This window comes from Saccopteryx bilineata, chromosome 1 (assembly GCF_036850765.1).
Source record: "Saccopteryx bilineata isolate mSacBil1 chromosome 1, mSacBil1_pri_phased_curated, whole genome shotgun sequence".
Lineage (NCBI taxonomy): Eukaryota > Metazoa > Chordata > Mammalia > Chiroptera > Emballonuridae > Saccopteryx > Saccopteryx bilineata.
In genome coordinates this window covers 216,781,722-216,807,462 of record NC_089490.1, presented here as the reverse complement: position 1 = coordinate 216,807,462, position 25,741 = coordinate 216,781,722, and the positions used below count along the sequence as shown (strand labels likewise).

Genomic DNA, 25,741 nt, shown 5'->3' with positions numbered 1-25,741 from the left:
ACATTAATACCCCTGGTGCTGTATGAATTTCTGGGCCAGGATCAGCTGTTATGATGTCTTTGGTCAGGGCATAAAATATTTACAAGATAAGGCACAGTGGCATTTAAAAATAAAAACCTGGGAACATATAGTGAAATATCCGTTGTAATAATTAACCTGGTTTCAATTGGTAGAATAGACTCTTTCCAGATAACATGCAAGGGAGATGGTGCCTTAGAGTCTATATGCTGCTTATCAGGCATATGGGGTCCTTGACTGCAAGAGGAGATGAAAATAAACTCACAAAAAAGTCTTGGTGTCACATGCTGGCCATTCACATCTTCCCTGCCTTTTTGCCAACCTGAGCCGGAACTCGGAGGATGTTGGGGGTTTCTTCCATGACCCTGACTAGAAGATTGTCAATGTAGTCCTCCAGCTCATGAACCTGGAACTCCTTCTTGCTTATTGTTTCCTTCTGTTTGAGGACCAACTGGATCAGCTCATCATGGGTTTGCTGTGCATAAGCAAAGGCAGGGTCCAAGGGGGTATATTTCTTCATAATAGCATCATTGATCAAGTTCTCACTGATGACAGTAGCAGTTCCCAAGCTGGAGTTAGCAATCTTGGTGGCTGTTGTGTTCATTGGCTTCACAGGATGAAGTCTGTGCTTGGCTGACCCAGATCCAGCTGAGACTGTGTCTCCGAGGGTGAGACCCAGGCCTGAAGGAGCAGCTCCCTCTTGCCAGAACTGTCCAGGGAGGCCCTCTGCTGTTGCTTGTTTTTGAGATTCTGCTGTACTGGTGTGGTGAGTGTCAGAGTGTGGAGAGCTAGGGAAAGAGTGCGTGGTAGGAGAGGGCTCAGAAAAGGAGGAGCTGGGGGTAGGGGTGCCCGGGGCTGCGTCAGGAGGCTGACTGAGCCTCCCATTTCCCATCAGTGTCTCCTCCTCGCCACCACCAGGGCCTGGCAGCTGTGTGGCCAAGTGCAAGCTCTTGCCAAGATATGGTTTGTGAATTCATAAAGCTGTCGTCTGCTCTGCAGAAGCCCTACTAGCTGCTTCGGGTGCTTTCGAGCTGAGGTCACACGGGCTGTCTGCAGGCACTGCCAACCCATCGGCCTCGCCACTCAGCACCTCCTGAGGACGGGCAGGTAACGTGTTCAAGAAATAAGCTCTTACTTCCACAGGTACCATCTTCACTGTCTCTCTGTCATCTTCCACCTCATCTACTCTCTCATCATCTGATGTTACTTCAGGAATGGAAGGAAGAGTTAAGTCCAGATCAGCCATGACTGGAGATTTAACATCTGAGGCAGACTGAAGGTCACCCAGGGGCTCAGACAATAGACCTTTGTGATCGCTGGCTTTGCTCTGATTTTCAGCCATAAGGTGATCTCCTCCCTCAATCGTAAGGAGTAGAGTGTCTTTTTCTGGGCTTGCCTCACTCACTGGGCCTTCTGAGCCGCTCTCAACAGAGGGGAGGGGAAGAGCATTGGCCATGGCAGCTGGCACACCAGAATTCAGTGGGCTGGGTTCAGTCACAACTCCCCCCTCAGAGTCCTCTGTGTGGGGAGACTCTCTGTCAGGCACATCGCTGGCGGCAGTCCCTTCACTCCTTAGGTCCCAGGAATTACCTTCGTCCTTTTCCACCAGTCCAGGGGGCTTCTCCACCTCCTCTCCCCTAATGAGCTGCTCAGAAAACGACACATACTTCTTGATTTTTTTTTTCTGACTTCACTGACATTCAGACCCATCTCTTCGTGTCTCCACACTGAGGAGTCAAGTCGAGGGACCGAATCTCCCATTTGAAGAGGAGGTACCGTTGTTCAGCTGAGGAAGTCATTTCGCCACCCCTAATTTTGTTCTCAAAAGACCCAGACTGGCTCTTCAAGTCTGTGTTTACCTGCAGCAAAGACTTCCCAGCCGGACTTTCCATCCTGCCACTTCTCATGAAAAGGGCCAATGTTACTTCTTGGACCCACTCAGATGAAGGGACATAGCCTTGCTGTTTTGAGGGGGGAGACTTCAGAAATGCTTCTTGTCGCCCCACTTCAGGCTGCTTCAGGAGAGACCGCTCGTCATCACTACTGGAGTTCTCTGCGTCTCTCCCACTGGTGTCCCCCTTGATAACTTTCTTAAAGACATTTTCTCTATATACAGTCACAAACAGAGGGCTTCTGCAAATTTTAAAGCTTATTTATTAACAGTGATTTGTATAGAATAATCTTTTAAAAGGAGCAGCTGTTTTCTCTTTTCCAAGGCTTATTGGAACAGAATAAATCACAGAAATTCTCTCTGCTTGTATCATTCCAGAAGGATGATGTGTATATTATGTATGTACGTATATATACACATCTATACACACATCTGGTGGGAATAAGACTTTTTTTTTTGTACTGGGGGATGGGTTACAGCTCCAAGCCATATATTTTCACTCAAGCTGCATCTTTTTTGCTTTGGAAAATTGAAAAACATTCTGAGGTTCCAGATGCCAAGAGGCCTCCACATTGGGACAGAGATTTCTCAGATTATATTCCAGTTTTTACTCTGGTCATTTGGCTTCTCATCTCCCATCATTGAGTATTGGAGCTGGAAACCCAAATTCTTCATTTTCCAGCTGAAGAAGCAGAGGTCACTGAGTGGGTGAGTGGTTGGATGATAATCTGAGTTTCTGACTATTTCTATTTCTAAATAATCTGGGTGTCAGATTATTTCTACCACCTTCTTACCACCCAGTTCTTAGTCCTTGTTTAAATCTTCTTTGTCACAGCATAGAATTTGGGTAAGTAAAAGTTCAAATATCCAATAGATAAATATTAAACTACCCTAGTCCATGGAGGGTTAGACCTCTGGGCAGGCCCACAGGTGAAAGGTGGCTCATTGGGACAATGAAGGCTACTGAGGACCCTGAGTTTACATTATTTCATGCAAAAATAGCAAGCAGCTGTAGTCTTGCCACAAGATGTTTGGTAACATCTTTGTCCTTAAAGCTTTTTTTTTTTTTTTTGCAGTTACACTAAACACTTCTTAATGGGACTGAAGTGCACTTAAATGTTTGCTCCTCTCCTGATTCAGAAAAGCTCTGAGGAAGCCCTCATCTGACCCCACCTGGAGAGATACAATTAACCCCTGGGCCTAGCTTGCTAGCCTTGGGCTTCCAGGCAAATGAACTAGAGCAGTGGTCCCCAATCCCCTGGCCACAGACCAGTACCGGTCGGTGGGCCATTTGGTACTGGTCCGCAGAGGAAGAATAAATAACTTACATTATTTCCGTTTTATTTATATTTAAGTCTGAACGATGTTTTATTTTTTTAAAATGACCAGATTCCCTCTGTTATATCCGTCTAAGACTCACTCTTGACACTTGTCTCGGTCACGTGATACATTTATCCATCCCACCCTACAGGCCGGTCCGTGAAAATATTTTCTGACATTAAACTGGTCCGTGGCCCAAAAAAGGTTGGGGACCAGTGAACTAGAGTGAACCTGGGGAACACTTTTCCTGATGCCTCAGGCCTGGCAGTTAAATGCAGACCTGGATTGAGAGCATCATGTGTGGAACGCAATGCTATTCCTTCCCCCAGACAGACACTGAGGGGCCCTTGTGGTGATGCTGCTCTGGGTGCCAGGGAGCAGCTGGCACAGGTGCCCCAATAACCAGGAGCCAAAGCTTTGGCTTACGAGAGATATTTTCCCCTACTTGAATTCTTTGTATCAGAGTTTCCAGATCCTACTGTGGAAAGTCACTTAGGGCCTAGTCTGTGGTTTCTTTGGCCCCAGTTGGGAGTGAGTTGTCTGTGTGCATATGTGCCTCAGACTATCTGCCATATTGTCACTGGGCTGTCATCCAAAAATCCGAATGTTTCTTTATACCTGAACCATTTCAAGAGCTATGCTCACTTACAGAAATTGAACAGGGTTTCCTACCAAAGACCAAGGTGCCAGCACAAAAACAGAAATGGCGACCAGGCATTGTGGGCAGAAAGGTCGAGTGCAAAGATGAAGAACTATATATGCCTCACCCCATGCCAAAGCCTATAGATACAAAGGGGAAGATGTCATTAGAGCATGAGCTCTCCCTTCTCCATTCTGTGATCAAAGAATAAAGTTTCTTCTCTGCTTTACCAAACTCAGTCTCGTTCCATTGGTGCAAATGGCACTGGGCAGAAAAGGACCTTGGTTTGGGTCCTCAACCCAGCAGAGTTGGTAACAATGTGCAAGTGTTCTCAACATGTGGTCAAACAGGGCAAAAAGGGTTAATGATCACTACTGCTGAGATTCCTAAACACACCTGAATGGACCTGCAAGAGGTTCTACATGAGTCTGGAAATCAGGTGGCGACTGAAGTGAAATTGTGGCTACTCCTCACATTTCTGGAGAGATCCAGAAACAGCACCCTCCCATTTCCTGCCCAGTGAAGAACACCTGTGGAGAAGGTCTGTGAGTCTGGTCAAGCTTGATTGAGGAGTCAGGAATCAAGAGAAAAGAGGTTAGAGCGACAACAAAGGGGCTATGGTAATGCTGAGTTTTTGTTATTATGTCTTCAAAGTTATTACTTCATTAAAAATGAAGCAAATTCTGCTGAAAGCCTTCCAGGCTTGTCCCTGGGCAGGATCTGAGCTGACTGCAGGTACCGAATGCACATTGGGCATTCTGGGCTTTCGTGCTATGGCCGCCTCAATCTGGACCATGTTCTAGGTCCTTCTCACCCTCTGTGGGGTGTTGATGCAACTTCCAGAAAGCCACAGTCACATTTTTGTCTTTTGTGATGATGTTTTCTGCAGCTGATAGTGACCACGTGTTTTCTTTCTTTATCATCTTGCCCTTTCACCATCTTCTCTGCGCCCCAGGCCACCTCCCTTTCCTGTCTTATAAGAAGAAGGTCATGCATGTTAAGGCATGGGCTCTTGGGAGGTCAGATGGAGACTCTGAAGGCAGCACTGGAGTAGAAGAAGTAACCAGTGGTCCCTAAGGGAGGGCCTCAGAAGACAGAGAGGACCTGTTGGCCTGTCTGGTAAGCACTTACTCCTGCACATCTGGACAGCCACGACACATGCACAGTTGGCAGCTGGAGCCAGCTATCCTGCCACATCTCCAGAGGGTTGGAGAGCTCAGAGTGAGCAGTTCCCTGCTTTTTTGACCATTCTTTTCAACCTGCTTGCTGGCACATGCAGGTTGATGTGGCCTCATGGCCTCTCCCACAGAGGCCAGGGGCCCATAGACGTGCCCTACCAGGGACTGCCTATCACAACCCATGGCCTTACACACTTGAGAGGAATGAAGTTATGATGGAGCAAAGGTCTAAGTTCTTTTCATCCAGCAGCATAGAGACCTTCAGAGGTGGCTTCCTCCTGTGGAGCCCACACACTTCCCCTACCCGCTTTTTGCTTATTAGCCTGATGGTTTCCATGGCTGTCAACCAAAGAACCTTAACTACAGTCTTTACTGAAATACAATCTTTTCCAGAGACCAATATACATAGAAAAGAGAATATGATGTGGCTGTTCTGTTGAAGCAGGAGAGGGGTGCTTCCGGCCACTCCTCGTTTTCTCTGTTAGGGCTCCTTTGAGGGGCTACCTTGGAGCCCCAGGGGCTTCTGCAAACACAGCTTTGAAACCACTACACCAGCACAGGATGCTTCCATTAAGGGGCCTTGGGGTCCCAGGTCATCCCTGGGCTCTTCCTGGCCTCTAGGCCATGAGGAGCAGACTCGCAGGTACCGGTGAAGGTTACAGCATCAGCCTCACCAAGGGGCAAAGAGAGGGTCTGTCCAGGACCCCAGATCTCATCATTCCCCACCAGCCCACTCCATGCAGAAGGACCACTAGATGGAACTCGCAGACCCCAAACATCCTCTGGTTTGGTTCAACAGTAAGTCTGCTGCAAGACACCCTGAAACAATGTTTTCTCTCTACTGGTATAAAATTGAAGGTTAAGATCCTGACACCATCGAGAGTCCCAGCTTCTGGGCCAGGTAGGGGCCAGACTTACCTACTAGACTTTGGGTATTCTCCCCTGACAAGCAGTTGAACCACCGTCCTCAAGCCCTAGATGGATAGAGTTTTGTGTACACATTCCCTGCAGTAGCCCACAGGAATCAGGGTGGAGGTCTCCCTGGGTCCGGCCCTGCTTTGACCAGCCCTCTGAGGCCGGGCACTCACAGCACCCTTCATTCAGATGCATGGATGGTGGCACTGAGGATTTTACACAGTGTCAAATGGCTTCCACTTTCATATGACATTTCCACAGTCAGCATGTGGCTGGAGGAGGATTCAGACCCAGAGTGTCTGATTCTAAGGAGCTGATTTTCCAGCTCAGCTCCTCCTGGAAATTGCTCACTGGTCCCTGAGGTCTAACAGCACCCTTCCTCTGGCACTGCCTCCTTTATTTGTTAGGCACAATGGTGGAGACACCCTTTCCTCCTAGGTCCCCTTCCGGTCTCTTGAAGGATTTCCTTATGTAACAAGGTCCACATTTGCAGACCTAGTCCTTCAGGGAGCACGGGGCGGGGCAGTCCCTGGGGCTTTTTCTCCATAGCTGGCCCTTCGCCTAGTTATAGGACAGATGATCAGAGACACACGGACACCCCCTCCCCCACCCTGGGAAGAAGCAAAGACAGACATGCCTGAGCACAAACAGGAGAAAAATTGGACCTGAAGAGTCAGGTAAGGGCATAAGGCCAGATTAGACCTGGACATCACCCAGGACAGAGCTGGTCAGAGCAGGAGAAAGGGGACACTTGATAAATATTCCTTAGCAACTGCCCCCTCCAACTCCCTTGCTCATTATCAATGGTAGGTGAATGATTTCTGTGCCTTTGAGTGGGCCAAGAGCGACATTCCAGTCCAATCCTGCATTAAGGGGACCCCACCCCCTCAATGGGCAAGATTGGGGTTAACAGATAATGCAGCAAGATAAGGCTGAGCTGGGAACTGTTACCTGTGTCTTGTAATAAGCATGTTGGAGATAGCCCTGTATAATAAGGGAGGGTGGGAAGGAGGCAGGAAGAGAGGGAGGGAGAAAAGAGGAGAAAAACAAGAAAAAGGAAAAAAAAATAGTTCAAAATTACAAACCATATAGAGAAGAAATTATGTTACAATCAAGAGAACCACAACCATGTATATATTTTTCAACATCAAGTCACTAGATTTTCCCATAGAAAACAAATCCAAAGAGAGAAGGGCAAGTGATTTAAAACTGCTGCTTCCCACTTCCTCCTGAGAGGGCATTAATCTTACCAGGACAGAGATAAACAGTGATCCTTTCAGCAAACACTGACTAGAGAAATAGCATCTTTTCAAACAAAGACCTGTGGACACAGCTGGCAGTGAGCATCTTGGGCCCTTACCCACCACCCTGCCCCTGGCCCCCACCTGCCTTGGAAGCCTGCCTTCCCTGTTGCCAGCAATGGCTTATAAATGGCACACTGAGATTGTGCCAAGTTACTGAGTTTTGACCAAAAAAAAAAACAAAAAACCACAAGCAGAAGGCAAGGCGCACTGCACACACATCTTGCTTCTATTTGTGTCCCCGCACAGATGGGGTTCGGGTTACGGTTTCCTGTCTTCCCCTGAAAGCAGCCTTGTCTTTTCCCTGGATTGAATGGTCTTTGCAATGGTCGTAATCACACTGCAATCAGGGCAGCTCTTTCTAAGGTGGCATCCATGTTATGGCTCCTACCATGAAAATACTGCAGACTGGCTTTCTCTATATACACCCAGCCATGCATTGGCTTACACCATGTAGAGAAAGAAACTACTGGCTTTTGGTGTATTAGTCTGCTGGGACTGCCAACACAAAGTATGACAGACTGGGTAGCTCAAACAACAGAGATTTCCTCCTAGTTCCAGAGGCCAGAAGTCTGAGGTCAAGGTGTTGGCAGGTTTGGTTTCTCCTGGAGCCTTTCTCCTGGTAGGTGGCTGTCTTCTCCTTGTGTCACATGGTCTTCTCAATGTATGTGTATATCTGTGCCCAAAGTTCCTCTTCTTATAAGGACACCACTCATAGTGGATTAGGGCCCACCCTAATGACCTCATTAAAACTTAACTACCTTGCCCGACCTGTGGTGGCGCAGTGGATCAAGTGTCAACCTGGAAACACTGAGGTCGCCAGTTCAAAACCCTGGGCTTACCTGGTCAAGGCACATATGGGAGTTGATGCTTCCTGCTCCTCCCCCCTTCTCTCTCTCTCTCTCTCTCTCTCCTCTCTATAATGAATAAATAAAGTATTAAAAAAAAACTTAACTACCTCTTTATGGTGGTGAATGGACACTTGACTTGGGGGTGGGACATGAACACACAATACTGTATGCAGAAGATGTGTTGTAGAATTGTGTACCTGGAACCTGTATAATTTTGTTAATCCCAATCAATTCAATTTTAAAATACTTAATTACCTCTTTAAAGACTTATTTCCAAATACAATCTCATTCTGAAGTACTGGGGTAGGACTTCAACATATGAATTTGGGGGGGATACAATTGAGCCCATAATGTTCAGTAAAAATGGCACTGTTGTTTTGATTTTTAACCCTTTCCAATAGAAAGAACACTCTAAAAGGCTGAAGGAAAAAGCATTTGAACACCTCTGCATATGCCAGTTGAGGATTCTCTGGCCTGTCCGATGGGAACTTGCTGTCTTAAATACAGTGTGTCCATGAAGTCATGTTGCACTTTTGACCGGTCACAGGAAAGCAACAAAAGACGATAGAAATCTGAAATATGCACCAAATAAAAGGAAAACCCTCCCAGTTTCTGAAGGATGGTGTGGCAGCATGTGCGCATGTGCAGATGATGACGTAACATTGTGTATACAGCGGAGCAGCCCACGGCCATGCCAGTCGAGATGTGGACAGTACAGAGGAAAGTTCAGTGTGCTCTGTGGCTTGCTAAATTCGAATTCGTGACCAAAGTGCAAAGTGAATATTGGCACATTTATAACGAAGCACTACCACCTAAGAATAACATTACTCGGTGGGATAAGCAGGAAACCGGCAGTTTGGTGGAGAAACCCCGTTCTGGTAGGCCATCAGTCAGTGACGAGTCTGTAGAGGCTATACGGGATAGCTTCCTAAGGAGCCCTAAAAAATCTGTGCATGAGCCCACATCGAATTGCACTGAATAGGTATGAAACTGGGAGAGTTTTCCTTTTATTTGGTGCAGATTTCACATTTCTATCGTCTTTTGTTCTTTCCTGTGACCGGTCAAAAGTGCACCATGACTTCACGGACACACTATATTATATTATGGGAAACTCTGTCTATGGTAAACCATGAGAAGCATTTTCTCAACGACTGTTTAATTACTGATATTGTAGGACTTCCTAAATAAATGCACAGAGGTGATGAATAAAGGATAAATACATCCTTTTCGCACGTAAGACTTATAAGTGCATGGAGAAGACCATTTAATGGGTTTCTGGACTAAGAGGTTGTCACTTATGAGTATGACTCAAATGTCCTTGAGCAGCATATTCTCTCATGTCAGGGGCTGTTAATTTTTTTCTTTCTTTTTATTTATTTATTTATTTATATTTCTTTTCTGAAGCTGGAAACGGGGAGAGACAGTCAGACAGACTCCCGCATGCACCCGACTGGGATCCACCCGGCACGCCCACCAGGGGCGACGCTCTGCCCACCAGGGGGCGATGCTCTGCCCCTCCGGGGCATCGCTCTGCTGCGACCAGAGCCACTCTAGCACCTGGGGCAGAGGCCAAGGAGCCATCCCCAGCGCCCAGGCCATCTTTGCTCCAATGGAGCCTCGGCTGCAGGAGGGGAAGAGAGAGACAGAGAGGAAGGAGGAGGGGGATGGAGAAGCAAATGGGCGCTTCTCCTATGTGCCCTGGCCGGGAATCGAACCTGGGTCCCCCGCACGCCAGGCCGATGCTCTACCGCTGAGCCATCCGGCCAGGGCCAATTTTTTTTCTTTCTTAATGAGACTGTTCTATTTAGGTTTATAAAATCTTACATGGGGATGGTGGGAGGTAGAACAGGTAAAAGAGTGATAAATAATAACAGAAGGAGACTTGACTTTGAGTGGTGAACACACAATATAAATACAGATGATACAGAATTGTACACCTGAAACCTATATAGTTTTATTAACCAGTGTCACCCCAATTAATTCAATAAATAAATAAATACAAAAGACCTTACAAAAAAAGTCTTTAAGTAAGGGTCATATAAGGTAGCATTATGATTATTTACTAATATATAAAAATTTCTCAGCCCTGGTCAGTGGCTCAGTGGATCGAGCATCAGCTTAGTGTATGGACATTCTGGGTTTGATTCTCTGTCAGGATACACAAGAGAACTGACCATCTGCTTCTCCCCTACTTCTCTTCCTCTTCTCCTACCACAGCCATTGGCTTGATTGGTTCGAGTGTGGCCCCGGGCACTGAGCATACCTCTACTGGAACAGATCAGCCTCAGCTGCTAAAAATAGCTCAGTACTCAAGCATCAGCCCCAGTGGGGTTGCCAGGTGGATCCTAGTCAGGGTGCATGCTAGAGTCTGTCTCTATATCTCCTCTCCTCTCATCTAAAAACAATTTTTTCCCCTCATGACCTGCCCTAAGAAGAAATTCTTAATTTTATTGAAGTAAAGACATGTAACTCACTTCTGCACATAATAATGAAAGATCAATTCTCTAGACCATTGTCTAGGAAATCAATTACCCAAAACACTTCTGCCTTGACGACTGAGCCAGCTTTTGTCATTAACATTCTATTCTCACCTTACACATCCTACCTGGCTTCACCTAATATCCATGCTTATTTCTCCCATGCCTAATTCCCCAGCTGGCATTTCTCATCTGAACCAGACCCCAGACATTTCTGAGTACTACACTTTTCCAGTTAATTTTCTCACAGGTAACTCAAACTTGACATGACCCAAATAAGAACTATTACCTTCCGTCAAAATCTGCTCCTCCACCTATATTGTTCCTGGTCGTACAATGGCACCATTATCAGTCTGCTTGCCCTCATTTTAGTTGCTTCCTCCTGTCATAGCACTGATCACACTCTCAATTATATATTGGTTATCTCTCTTTTATTACTAGATCTAGTTTTATCTCAACATTGAGCTTTATATATTATAGACATTCAATATATGTTGAATGAATGCATGATAAAAGCCAACATTTATTTAGCACTTATTGTGTGTCAGGGTAATATTGACTCTGATTTCTTTTTGTTGAGCTCCACCAAAGCTGAGTGTATTTTGCTTCCTAGGATTAAACACTTTTTAGAAATCTTTTCGTTATCTAATCAGATTTGCAAAAACATCAACCATGGCAGAAATCTGCCTTAACACTAACAAAGGCCGTCTCTGTCTTTATCCTTCATATCTGTTCCATGCTTATAAGAAGAAAGTTCACAGGGACAAGGCCAGGACAGGCCCCAGTAAGTCCCTTCTTCAAGCTGGGCATGAGGACTAAGATGTTGAGAAGGTTTCTTTTTAGACCAATATCCTTTGGACAAACTTCATCTTCATCAAAACCTATGAAATGAACCGAAAACACTATGCTAACTATAAGAAGTCAGACCCAAAAGATCATATATTGTATGATTCCATTCATAGAAAGTGTCCAGAATAAGAAAATGCACAGAAACAGAAAGTAAATTAGTGGTTACCAGGATTGGGAGTGGGGACAAAATCAATGGCAAATGGCCCAAAGTTGCTCTTTAGAGTGATGAAATGTGCTATAGTTGGATTGCACTGGTGGTTGAGCAACCTTGCTATTTACTAATAATGATCAAATTGTATACTTATTATGGATGAATTTTATAATAAAATCTATACCTCACTAAAGTTTTTTTTTAATCCTTATGAGAGCTTTCTTCAGTCCTACCTTGTTTTCTCCATGAGACTGGTTCTGGGAGAGATCGCCTCTGCACATTTTCCACCCCCTGGGAATGCAAATATTTAGGGCTTTGTAGTTTTATAGCTCAGCCAGGAGCTCGGGTAGGGGTCTCAAACTCGCAGCCCGCGGGCCACATGCGACCCGCCGAACAATTTTGTGCGGCCCGCAGACTAATCCACGAAGTTCAAAATATTTTGGATAAAATTAAGTAAGCCTGTGGACCGAACAATTTTGCGCGGCCCGCAGACTAATCCACGAAGTTCAAAATATTTTGGATAAAATTAAGTAAGCCTGTGGATTAGTCTGCGGGCCACACAAAATTGTTCGGCGGGCTGCATGCGGCCCGCGGGCCACGAGTTTGAGACCCCTTTAGACTGACTATTCCAAGACTCTAGTGCAGTGTTTCAGTCCCCTCCCCTCCAGGGCACATTCCTACTTCTAATCAGTATTCATGCCATAATTCATATTTGTGTTCTTATCTTCCTAAATGGCATAATTTCATCAAGGGCCATTTAACATGACACTAGCCATTTTAGGGAACTTCTCATAGAAACAAAATTGTTTACTGAGAAAGGCCTTAGAAAAAAAAAGGAAACATTTCCACACATCCAATGTTCTGCATTTTTTATTGGTATGAGAAGGTGTACAAAAAAAATTCATATTCTAAAACTGATTTCTTAAGTGATTCCTTAGGTGAGTCAAAGAAAAGTGTAAAAAATGTAAACTATCTCCTTTTTTTAATCCCTTAATTCAACTCAGCACTAATAGTCTTTATTTTTACTCTTCCTCTTTTTGCATTCTGTGCTCCTCCAACTCTTAGCTCTGCTCTCTCCCCTGGTCTGCCCCCTGCTCTCCTGAACAAACTCCAATCAGAAACTCCAAGAGTCAATGCTCTTTTTCAATGAATCTTTCCTCAGAACAGAGAAAATCCTTTCCGGTTTTTATTTCATTGTCACCTTTTTCTGTTGATGTTAAGCCCCATTCTTCTTGCTTTGAGCTGAGAGCCATGGCTGAAGTCTTTCCAAAGACTAGGGAAAAATTAGACAGGATGGAGTGAAATCTACAGAGCAGTTTAGAAGAGTCTCCTGATACATTACCCAGGACCCATAGGATTAATATCACCTAGTTCATAGGTTAGCAGGGACCTCAGCTGCAAAAAAAAAAAAATTGGATTGAAAAGGCAGAATGAGAAGACCTGAGGGTGACTTAAAATGGCAAAGGAAGCCAGAGGGATTTAGAAAAGCTGTTGGTGTTGGACAGATCTCCCAGGAGCTGTTCCAGATCTATTCAATGAAAAACAAAATGGGTTCTGAGTCAGTCTTGCAAGTAAAGGATAAGTCCATTGGAAACTTCAGAACAGGCTTTTTTGGCTTTGGGTGGTTGGCTCAGTGGTAGAGTATCAACTCAGCGTGCAGATGTCCCAGGATCAATTCTGGGTCAGGGCACACAGAAGGAGCAACCATCTGCTTCTCCACCCTTTCCCTCCCCCCTTCTCTCTTTCTCTCTACCTTCCCCTCCTGCAGCCCTGGCTTGATTTGTTTGAGTTCATCAGCCCAGGCGCTGAGAATAGCTCTGTGGAGCCTGTTCCTCAGGCATTAAAAATAGCTCAGTTGCAAGCATGGCCCTAGATGGGCAGAGAACCAGCCCCAGATGAGGGTTGCTGGCTGGATCCCCGTTGGGGCGCATGTGGGAGTTTGCTTCTCTATCTCCCCTCCTCTCACTTGGAAAAGAAGAAGGAGAAAAAAAGAACAGGCTTTGTCATACCTTCAGACAGCATTTGAAAGTATATTCTTTAACTGAGGTGACCAACATTTTTACAATGAAAAAGAGGACAAAAACAAATTGAAGAAAACAATATCATAAATAAAAGAAACATTTTATTCATTGCAACAATAATACACTATAATATGATAAATGCATAATAAAAACATTTGTAATATTTTATATTGTAATTATGTTTACATGCTTATTAATTTTTAATAATTGTAAGAAAAATTATAATAATAATTGTAAGAATATTATCTAAATAAGTACTTTTCCATTGAATGAATATGTTTTATCAATGTATCATCTTGTAACAATATATTGGAAATATCTGAACAAGAAATATCTTTCATATTGAATTTTACGGCAAGTGCTGCAGCTAGAGTATCAACATTCAATCTCGATTTCTCATTTGTTCAAAAATCATTAGCAATTGAAAAAACTCTTTCAACTGCTGCATTAGTTCCAGGGCAGCACAATGTAAATTGAAAAAGAATAAATAAATTTTCACATGGAATATGTTCATTTTTTAAATGGCTGAATATTTGCACTCATCTTTTATCAATTTTGACTTGTTCATTTTCCCATTGTATTAATTTTTCAGAATTTAAATATACATTCAGTCTTCTAATTTCTTCAAAGAGACAATTGTCTTCTATTTTGATGTCTGGCATTTCTTTAGATAAAAACTCAAGACAAGATTCATTACCTGGCCTGACCTGTGGTGGCTCGGTGGATAAAGCATTGACTTGGAATGCTTTTGGAGGTTGCCGGTTCAAAACCCTGGGCTTGCCCGGTCAAGGCACATACAACAAGCAATCAATGAACAACTAAAGTGAAGCAACTATGACTTGATACTTCTTGTTCTCTCCCCCCTCTCTCTGTAAAATCAATAAATAAAATTTAAAAAAATTAAAAAAAAAAGATTCATTACCTGTCCAATATACTTGTGATGAAATAAAATACACCATTGAAAACTGTTGTTTCCCGTGATGTTTGTTTCAGACCATTCTTTGATATATTGAAAACATGTCTGGTAAAAATTCTGCACTTCTTTGATAAACTTTTCTGTTATGCCTGGATTTGATTCCTCTAAGTCTGACAATTTTCTTTTTATAATTAAAGGAAGAAATTTTTCTTCAAAACGAGATTTATATTAAAGGATAAAGTCATTCAAAATAAGACTAACTTCCATAGCTGAAATGTGTTCACCTTCAATCTTTTGAATTGTTTTGTGAAAAATAGATGCTTAATTATGTACAAAATACATTAATATCTCAGATATTTTATTATTAAATAATGATTCCAGGATTTTAGGACATTTGTCTAAACTTAAAAAATATGAATGGAGAGGCTCAAATAATTGTAGAACATGCTCTATAGCAGGTGTTAGAGCAAACTGTCTAACTTTTGAATATCCTAAAAGTGTTTTGTATTCAATATTTGCTTCTTCACAAAATTGTTTTAAAGCCTGACCTGTGGTGGTGCAGTGGATAAAGCATCGACCTGGAAATGCTGAGGTTGCCAGTTTGAAACCCTGGGCTTGCCTGGTCAAGGCACATATGGGAGTTGATGCTTCCAGCTCCTACCCCCTTCTCTCCCTCTGTCTCTCTCTCTCTGTCTCTCTCTTCTCTCTCTCCTCTCTCTCCCCCTCTGTCTCTCTCTCTCCCTCTCTCTCTCCTCTCTAAAAATGAATAAATAAATTTAAAAAATAGTGCTCACATTCTCAAAAAAATTGTTTTAAAGTAGCAACATGAATGGTAAAATGACTAAAATGTAAATAAATTGTAGTTATTATTACTTCTACATCAATTGACATGGCACATGACGCTGTATTGATTGCATTTGACAAAATATGTGCATTACAACTTATTCCTAGTATTTTCTTTTGGAGTAACTTTTGTAATTTTACATACACATTAGTCACCCCTTTGCGTCTTCACCCACAAAAATTTGTATTATCAGCTGTGAGTGCAACATCTTTGGATTTCAAATTGTTTTCATTTATTACTCTGTATAGATGGTTTGACAAAATTTCAGAAGTTTTACCCTCAATGGACTCTAAATTTAAATTTTTTACTTGAATAACATTAAAATATCTTACTATTGTTGGATGCAATTTAATTTCATTATGATTTGGTGCTTCAGGCTCCATTGGAGCAAAGTTAGCCCAGGCGCTGAGGATGGCTCCATTGCCTTTGCCTCAGGCACTAGAATGGCTCTGATTGCAGCAGAGCAATGCCCCAGAGAGGCCGAGCATCACCCTCTGGTGGGCGTGCTGGGTGGATCCCGGTCGGGCGCATGTGGGAGTGAATCTGTCTGCTTCCCCACTTCTCACTTCAGAAAAGTACAAAAAATATAAAAAAATAAAAATTTTATATTCTTACAATTTTTTTAAATGAGAGGAAGGGAGGCAGAGACAGACTCCCAAATGCAACCCAACCAAGATCCACCTGGCAATCCCCATATTGGGCCGATGCTCAAATCAACCAAGCTATTCAAAGTGCCTGAGGTTGATGCTTGGACCAACAGAGCCACTGGCTGCAAGAGACAGAGAGAGAGAGAGAGAGAGAGAGAGAGAGAGAGAGAGAGAGAAGACGGAGAGGAAAAGGTGCAGATAGCCATTTCTCATGTGTCCCCTAACTGGGGATCAAACCCGGGACATCTGCACACTGGTCCGATGCTCTATCCACTGAGCAAACCGACCAGGGCCTATTCTTGTAAGTTTTGACTCCATGATCTATTCATTTCTGAGAGAGTGACATATTCTGATTGTAGATCTGTCAAGTTCTCCATTCAATATTGTCAATTCCATATTTTGAGTCTGTGTTGTTTGTTTTATATTTGGCATTATTGTTATATCCTCCTTATTTTTTAGCAAGAATTTTTTTCTTATGAACTCTGCACCTAGCCCAGAACTAGCCCCATTTCACCTTCACCTACTCCTTTTATCTGTAGCAGATGTAAATTCTTTCAAAACAACTTACATTTTTTTTTCTCCCAAACTCATTGTATAGAAGAGCCCTGTCAGCTCTAGGACAACAGACGTGCTGACCTTTTCCACCCAGCCCTATTGCTGATGGTATAGATTGCACGCCCCAGGACCTGGTCTCTTTTCTGGCTAACAGATGGCTCAGTAAATCCTTTCCTTCGGAAGAGATTTCTTCCATGAAGGTTTTTGTTTAACAATTTCAAGGCCACAAATACAGAAGTCAGTCCTTGTTTCCCTGTAGTTACCAAACCCAGACCTAATTTCATATTGGTGCCTCCTAAAGCTGAATATTTTACAGTTGTAGATTTGCATTCTGCTTCGCTTAGGGCCCCTTTAGATAAAAATGGTCAACCCCTGTTTACATTCTCCTGGGAAATTAACAACATACCTGAACTGTTAAGCCTCAAGAGCTCACTGGGTCCCATTCCTACTCTTCACAAGTCTCTAGCCAAGGTCTCAAGGACCTTCCATTTCCCTACATTCTACTCTCCAGTATATAATGACCCTTAGATGTGTCCTAAGATGAGGTGAGCTCTAAGATTGATTACATAAGTTTTACTATTTTAGCTCAGAAAGGACATAGGTTTCCAAAGAAAAATTACCGTTTTGTCAAAGCAAAATTCATTTTCTGAGCCCTGGTTTATCCTAAGGATGTAAGTCCCCTGCCTTTGACATACTGCAGGACCTTCACAGCTCCCCCAGGCTGTGAACTAAGAAGCAAATAGGAGGGTTCCTGGTTTCACTGGCTACTGCAGCCTGTTGGAAATTGCTGGGGCAGTAGACGACTTAACCAAGTCCTTGGTAACCTCTTCACTGGGAATCTGTGGGTCAAATAAGTTTACAAATATGATGTATATGTTTGCTTGCTTATAGTTTGCATTGGATGTAGGGGACAGGCTGTAAGCAGACAGGATCCTTATAGCCTAAGGCTTAGTTTTAAGGCTACGTTTTTCAGGTGGGGGGAGGGGAGGAGCACAAAGAAAACCAGATAGAAGGTGACAGAAGACACTTTGACTTTGGGTGATGGGTATGCAACATAATTAAATGTCAAAATAACTCTGAACATATGTACCCTGATTTATTAATGTCATCCCATTTAAATTAATTTAAATAAAAACAAAAAAAATAAGACAAAACTTTTCCCTACACCCTTGACCAGTGGTCCCCAACCCCAGGCTGTGGACCGGTACCTGTCCGTGGGCCATTTGGTACCGGTCCACAGAGAAAGAATAAATAACTTACATTATTTCTGTTTTATTTATATTTAAGTCTGAACGATGTTTTATTTTTAAAAAATGACTAGATTTCCTCTGATACATCCGTCTAAGACTCACTCTTGACGCTTGTCTCAGTCACGTGATACATTTATCCATCCCACCCTAAAGGCTGGTCCGTGAAAATATTTTCTGACATTAAACCGGTCCGTGGCCCAAAAAAGGTTGGGGACGACTGCCCTTGACTGTTGCATGTTAGGGGGTGGTGCACTCTCATGAGGAATCCCATAATGCCTCAGATAAGTGACTTTGTATCAGAGACTTCCTTATTTGTATATTGGATTAAAGGTTTGGATTTCTACACTATATATAGCAGGAGAGCAGAGAAAGGCCACAAGAAGGAAAGGAGAAGCAGCCAAGATGGTGGAGGGCTGAAGGAGAAGCCAGCTTGTGCAGAGTTTGTGCAGAGAGAAAGAGATGGGGAACAGAAGTGAATAAGGCTGGTGAGGTAAAAACCTTTGATTCTAGGAAACTCAGATAAGTCAGTGGCTTTGAGAGCCCTGAATGGAAAGGGAAATGTTTTCCCACTGTGTGTATTTCTTGCCCACTGGGTGCAAGCTAGGATTAAAGCTAATGACCCACCATTAGCTTGGCTCCATTGTTTCATTACCATCTGTCTCAGGAGTTGGGAACCTTTTTGGCTGAGTGAGCCATGAACGCCATATATTTTAAAATGTAATTTCATGAGATCTGTACAATATGTTTAACACTAAATACAAGTAAATGTGTGCATTTTATGTAAGACCAACACTTTTAAAGTACAATAAGTCTCTGAATTCTTTTTAATAACGTTGTTATGCTGTTGCTAACCAATGATGAATAAAGTACTTCTTACCATTAATGCAACTTCTGGTGCCGCATGGTTTTGCTGATGGCTTTCTAGTCTGGTTAATACTTGGTGAACTTAAGCTTCATGCAGGCGTTGAGACTTCCATCCGTTAAACGTGATCATAGGTTGGTCTTAACGTTCTTTAGATGTGAGAAAGACTGCTCACATGCATACGTAGAGCCAAACATTGTCAGTACAGCAATACTCACACACTGCAGTATGTGGTATGGGATGAGAAGCGCGTTCCAAGTTTTGAAAATCGGCTGGTCCGCGGTTGAAGTTTTTTCATTTCTCCCCACTTGTGTTTGCTCACCAACTCTGCTTGCTGTCGTGCAAGTCTTTCTAAATCTTCATTCAGTGACTTGAACTTATTCACCCACATGTCTGAGGCCTGCAGGTCAGCAGCTTGTAGCTCAAAATCTCTGACAGAGACACCAAGGATGTAACTCAGGTCGGCGCTGCCCACTGCACACTCGTGTGGTTGGGTGATAAACTTAAAAAGACGAGTACACTCACAAAATTCTCTAAAGTGCACTTTGAACGACTGCAGGAGATTAGATGTGAAGCCTGCTAGCTGCTGGAGGTCAAGAAGTTGAGCAGCGTCACGTGCTGTGCATGCATCTTTAAACTCTCCCAGTTTTTCAAAGTGTAGTAAACGACCTGTTTCAATGTCAGTGATGAAGAGTTCCAGCTTCTTTTCAAATGCAAACACTGCTTGTTGAAGGGATAAGACTGTATTTTCAATGCCTTGCATTTTCACATTGAGCTGGTTCAGATGTTCAGTCATGTTCATGAGATAGTAGAACTTCAGGAGCCACTCAGTGTTAGCTAACTCAGGATGCTCGACATTTTTCATTTTAAGAGAAGTCCAGATTTCACTCAGATAAGCCACGAAATGGATGAGCACCTTCCTTCTTGACAACCAACGCACATTGCTGTGCAGAAGCAGACCAGGATAATTATTCCCAACTTCATCCAGCAGTGTTTTAAACTGGCAATCATTTAAAGCTCGGGCAACAATCAAGTTGACCACCCGAATGACCAGTGACATCACCTCACCAAGCTGCTCACCACACATCTGAGCACAAAGCACCTCCTGATGTAGGATGCAGTGAAAACTTAGGATGGGTCTCTTTTCATGTTCACGAAGAAGTGCTATGAATCCTCTGTTTTTCCCCACCATGCACGGAGCACCATCAGTACACACTGAAATAAGTTTATCCATCGGTAGATTTTTTCTTTAGCGAACCCAGTGAAAGACTTGAATAAATCCTCATCCCTTGTTGTCTCTTTTGTAGGCAAAACAGCAAGACTTTCCTCATGTAGTGTGTCACCGACAGCTTAACTTCCAATCACGCTGAACTGGGCTTACGTCTGGTGACTCATCCAAAGCGTGAGAAAAGAATGGTGCTTCATTTATGTCCTTTACTTGTGTTGCCTCAATTTGATTTGCCATCATGATGGTATGGTCGTGAACAGTTCTTACCGACAGAGGCATGTCTTTTATTCATTTGATTATCTTGTCTATATCTGAAAAGTTGTCAAAAAGTTCATTGGCAACATCAAGCATGAATGTTTTGGCATACTCCCCATCTGTGAATGGCTTTCCATTTCTCACAATTGCAAAAGCACCAGCAAAGCTAGCTGAATTCCAGTCACCTTGTTGGGTCAAAACACGGAGTTGCTCAGACTAGCTTGCACTCTGCACAGCAGCTCTTTTTTTTTTTTTTTTTTTTTTCATTTTTCTGAAGCTGGAAACAGGGAGAGACAGTCTGACAGACTCCCGCATGCGCCCGACCGGGATCCACCCGGCACGCCCACCTGGGGCGACGCTCTGCCCACCAGGGGGCGATGCTCTGCCCATCCTGGGCGTCGCCATGTTGCGACCAGAGCCACTCTAGCGCCTGAGGCAGAGGCCACAGAGCCATCCCCAGCGCCCGGGCCATCTTTGCTCCAATGGAGCCTTGGCTGCGGGAGGGGGAAGAGAGAGACAGAGAGGAAAGCGCGGCGGAGGGGTGGAGAAGCAAATGGGCGCTTCTCCTGTGTGCCCTGGCCGGGAATCGAACCCGGGTCCTCCGCACGCTAGGCCGACGCTCTACCGCTGAGCCAACCGGCCAGGGCCACAGCAGCTCTTGACATGCTTTCTTCCTGCTGTCCCCCACTGGATATCTCATTGCAAATGTAGTATGGCGTCTGTCGAAATGCCGCTTTATATTTGACCAATTCATCGATGCAATTTTATCATTGCATATTAGATACACTGCAGAACCTGCTCTCTCCACAAAGGCGAATTCCTCTGTCCATTCCTGCTGAAAAGTACGATACTACTCATCTGTTTTTCTTTTAGCCATCTTCTTCGTCAAAAGGGTTTCTGCAATTAGCTAGCTGACTACTTGATTAAAAGGAGGGAAGTTTCTGACCTCACAACGACCCGTGTACGTTATACATTATCCAATAAAAATTTGGTGTTGTCCTGGAGGACAGCTGTGATTGGCTCTAGCCACCCGCAACCATGAACATGAGCGATAGGAAATGAATGGATTGTAATACATGAGGATGCTTTATATTTTTAATGTTTTTATTTTTTTATTAAAGATTTGTCTGCGAGCCAGATGCAGCCATCAAAAGAGCCACATCTGGCTCGCGAGCCATAGGTTCCCAACCCCTGGTCTGTCCAAATCAAATTTGAACCTGCATGGGCCAGGCGGCTCTGATGGTGGCCATGGCTACTGGCTTTACAGAATCCAAACATGAATGAGCCTTTTATGAGTTAAAATTAGCCCCCCAACTGTCTCCCACTCTGTGCCTTTCTAATTATCACAAACCTTTTTTTTTTTTTATATATATAAATAAATTTTTATTTTAATGTGGTGACATCAATAAATCAGGGTACATACATTCAAAGAAAACATTTCCAGGTTATCTTGTCATTTAGTTATGTTGCATACCCATCACCCAAAGAGAGATCGTCCTCTGCCACCCTCCATCCAGTTCTCTCTGTACCCCTCCCCCTCCCCTCCCCCTCTCCCTCCTTCCCTCCCCCCACCCCCCTTAGCCACCACACTCCTGTTCATGCCTCTCAGTCTCGCTTTTATGTCCCACTAATGTATGGAATCCTGCAGTTCCTGTTTTTTTCTGATTCGCTTATTTCACTCCGCACAATGCTACCAAGACTCCACCATTCCGCTATAAGTGATCCAATGTCACCATTTCTCCTAGCTGAATAATATACCATGGTGTATATGTGCCCCATCTTCTTCATCTAGTCCTCTATTTTTTTTACAGTGATTAAAAGCCTTTAAGCAAACTCTTGGCCAATACAGCAAGAATCCATAAATGAGTACTGTCCTTAACATGTTCCCCAAGTCCAAGTTGGCCCCCTCACCATGCCAAATCCCTGAAAAATGCAACCCAACCACAGTTCAGTCTGTTAGGAGCTGTCACAGGGAGCAGGAGTCCAGGAAAGTTCCCCACAGGAAAAGTCCGTATGGCACTGGAATTGTTGTCACCATTCTATACTTTGCAGCTCATGTCCAAGTCCCAATGACCGCTGCTTCTAGCCGGTAATGATTCAGGTAGACTGGAAAAAGCCATTTGCAGCATGCGTGGATATGGAGCTTCTGTTCTCCTCTGCCTGGAGAGTTGAGACCAGGTTGCTTTTCCCTGGAGCTCTGTGACTGTGGCCTGGTAAAGAGAACCTTGGGATACACTAAGCTGGGTGGCAAAGGTAAATTCATAATACAAGTTGGCAAAAGGAGGAAAGAGAGCTCTAAATTAAGAGTAGGTCCCAGCCTGAAATATGAGTGGGGCATTGAGGTAGGAGGAATAAAGGAATCACTATATATTAAGCAAAGCAGCAGAAAATAGGACTATCAACACCCACAACAGAGATCTTTGAGGGAAGAATAAAGAACCTGACTATTCAGGCAAAACATAGTTAAGTGGCCCTTGTGCAAATGAGATCAGTTTACCTGCTTCTTGGAAGAAATACCCTAGGCTCGTCCACAGTGTCGTAGATGGGGTCGACGGCCCTGGGCACCTTCAGCCTTCAGTGCCAAACCCCAGCATTCTGGGCAAGGTTAGGTCATAGGTGGCTGGAGCAGGCCTGGAAGAGACTGAACCCTCCCTTAGAGGAGCGAGGGGGAAGCCCACCTTCCAGTGTCCCTGTTTCCTCACAGCAGAGGTGTGTAAGCCTGGCAGGCTTTAGCTCAATGACCTTCCTTTCCACTATTGAAGCAGGACCCAGATGGCATCCTATGAGACCCCTTTGGGGTGCTGGAGCCTTTAAGGGTGTATCCTAAAAGCTGGTAGTTCCCCCTGATCTCTATTGGGCTTTTTCTGCCTCTAGGTATCTTAAAAGCCATTCTCAGAAGATCTCGCTGAGGGGTTTGAGGATCCCCATCCGCCTATATAAATCTTTTCCATATATCTGGAGCGATTTGGAAAAAAGACAGAACAGTGTTATTAGCTAGATCTAATAAAGAAGGTAGATTTGGTGTCTCCTGTTCATCAGCTTTCAAAAGAAATGTAATTTTTTTTTTTTTAAGTTAAAAGCATGATATGGTAGACCCGTCGGAGTCATTGGCCTGGTGTGCAGGATTCCCGGGTTCGATTCCCGGCCAGAGCACACAGGAGAAGCGCCCATCTACCTCTCCACCCCTCCCCCTCTCCCCCCTCCTGGTCCCTCTCCTCCCGCCCACAGCCAAGGCTCCACCAGAGCAAATCCACCCTGGGCACTAAGGATGGCCCCATGGCCTCCACCCCAGTTGCTAGAATGACTCCGGTTGTAACAGAGCAACATCCCAGATGGGCAGAGCATTCCCCCCAGTAGGCATGCCAGGTGGATCCCAGTCAGGCACATGCAGGAGTCTGTCTGCTTGCCTCCCCCCATCCCCATCCTCAGAAATATACAAAAAATAAATAAATAAAAGAAAAAATACAAAAAAAATACAAAAAAAAATACAAAAAAAAAAAAAGGGGGGGGGGGCATTCCCTTGTGCTAAAGCACCAGGCAGCATGGAGTGAGCTTGAGTATGTCCTATGAAACATGGAGCTCTATGTTTACATATAAGACTTTGAAGAAGGAGGAACTGCTGAAATAGTTTGTCAGCATTTGTCCCTAAGACAGCAGTCTTTATAGTGGGAACACCATACGTAAATATTTGCTGTCTGTCTATAGATTAAGGGGGGAATATGGCCAATGCTGAAAAGCCATGATCTTTGTGCCCCTCCCCTCCCCCAACCCCCTCCCTCTCCTCCCCCCACCCTGTAACCCCAACACTGTTGTTCATGTCTCTGAGTCTCATCTTTATGTCCCACCTATGTGTGGAAACATATAGTTCTTAGTTTTTTCTGATTTACTTCTTTCACTCAGTATAATGTTATCAAAGCCCAACCATGTTGTTGTAAAAGATCCTATGTCATCATTTCTTATGGCTGAGTAGTATTCCATAGTATATATATACCAAAGCTTTTTAATCCACTCATCCTCTGATGGACACTTGGGCTGTTTCCAAATCTTTGCTATTGTGAAAAATGCTGCCATAAACATGGGGGTGCATTTCTTCTTTTCAGACAGTGCTATGGTGTTCTTGGGGTATATTCCTAAAAGTGGTATAGCTGGGTCAAAAGGCAGTTCGATTTTTAATTTCTTGAGGTATCTCCATACTGTTTTCCACAGTGGCTGCACCAGTCTGCATTCCCACCAGCAGTGCAGGAGGGTTCCCTTTTCTCCACATCCTCACCAGCACTTATTCTGTGTTGTTTTATTGATGAGCGCCATTCTGACTGGTGTGAGGTGATATCTCATTGTGGTTTTAATTTGCATTTCTCTAATCATTAATGATGTTGAACATTTTTTCATATGCCTATTGGCCATCTGTGTGTCCTCTTTGGAGAAATGCCTATTCATTTCTTTTGCCCATTTTTGGATTGGATTGTTTGTCTTCCTGGTATTAAGTTTTACAAGTTCTTTATAAATTTTGGTTATTAACCCCTTATCAGACACTATGTCAAATATATTCTCCCATTGTGTAGTTTGTCTTTTTATTCTGTTCTTATTGTCTTTAGCTGTGCAGAAGCTTTTTAGTTTCATAAAGTCCCATTTGTTTATTCTGTCTTTTATTTCACTTGCCTGTGGAGACAAATCAGCAAATATATTGCTGCGAGAGATGTCAGAGAGCTTACTGCCTATGTTTTCTTCTAAAATGCTTATGGTTTCATGGCTTACATTCAAGTCTTTTATCCATTTTGAGTTTATTTTTGTGAGTGGTGTAAGTTGGTGGTCTAGTTTCATTTTTTTGCAGGTAGCTGTCCAGTTTTCCCAACACCATTTGTTGAAGAGGCTGTCTTTACTCCATTGTATTGTCTTACCTCCTTTGTCAAATATCAGTTGTCCATAGAGCTGTGGGTTTATTTCTGAGTTCTCTGTTCTGTTCCATTGATCTATGTGCCTGTTCTTATGCCAGTACCATGCTGTTTTGAGTACAATGGCCTTATAATATAACTTGATATCTGGAAGTGTGATCCCTCCCGCTTTTTTCTTCCTTTTCAGGATTGCTGAGGCTATTCGTGTTCTTTTTTGGTTCCATATAAATTTTTGGAATATGTGTTCTATGTCTTTGAAGTAAGTCATTGGTATTTTCATTGGTATTGCATTGAATTTATAAATTGCTTGGGTAATATAGACATTTTAATGATGTTTATTCTTCCTAATCATGAGCACGGTATATGCCTCCACTTATTCGTATCTTCCCTGATTTCTTTTATCAATGTTTTATAATTTTCTGAGTACAAGTCTTTAATCTCCTTGGTTAGATTTATTCCTAGGTACTTTATTTTTTTGGTTGCAATGGTAAAGGGGATTGATTCCCTGATTTCTCTTTCTGACAGTTCATTATTAGTGTATAAAAATGCCTCTGATTTCTGAGTATTGATTTTATATCCTGCCACCTTGCCAAATTCTTTTATCAGGTCTAGTAGTTTTTTGACTGAAACTTTAGGGTTTTCTATATACAATATCATGTCATCTGCAAATAATGATAGTT

General features: G+C 43.5%; 1 protein-coding gene across 1 annotated transcript in view; it reads right to left on the bottom strand.

Moving 5' to 3' along the window:
* Positions 1–313: 313 nt before the first annotated feature.
* The window catches only part of LOC136319459 (rab11 family-interacting protein 1-like), a 36,048-nt gene continuing 10,620 nt past the window's right edge, over positions 314–25,741 (bottom strand). Inside the window, 5 exon segments of the mRNA XM_066252716.1 lie at positions 314–675; positions 678–730; positions 732–1,699; positions 1,702–1,796; positions 1,799–2,151. Of these exon segments, the coding sequence (XP_066108813.1) occupies positions 314–675; positions 678–730; positions 732–1,699; positions 1,702–1,796; positions 1,799–2,151 (1,831 nt within the window).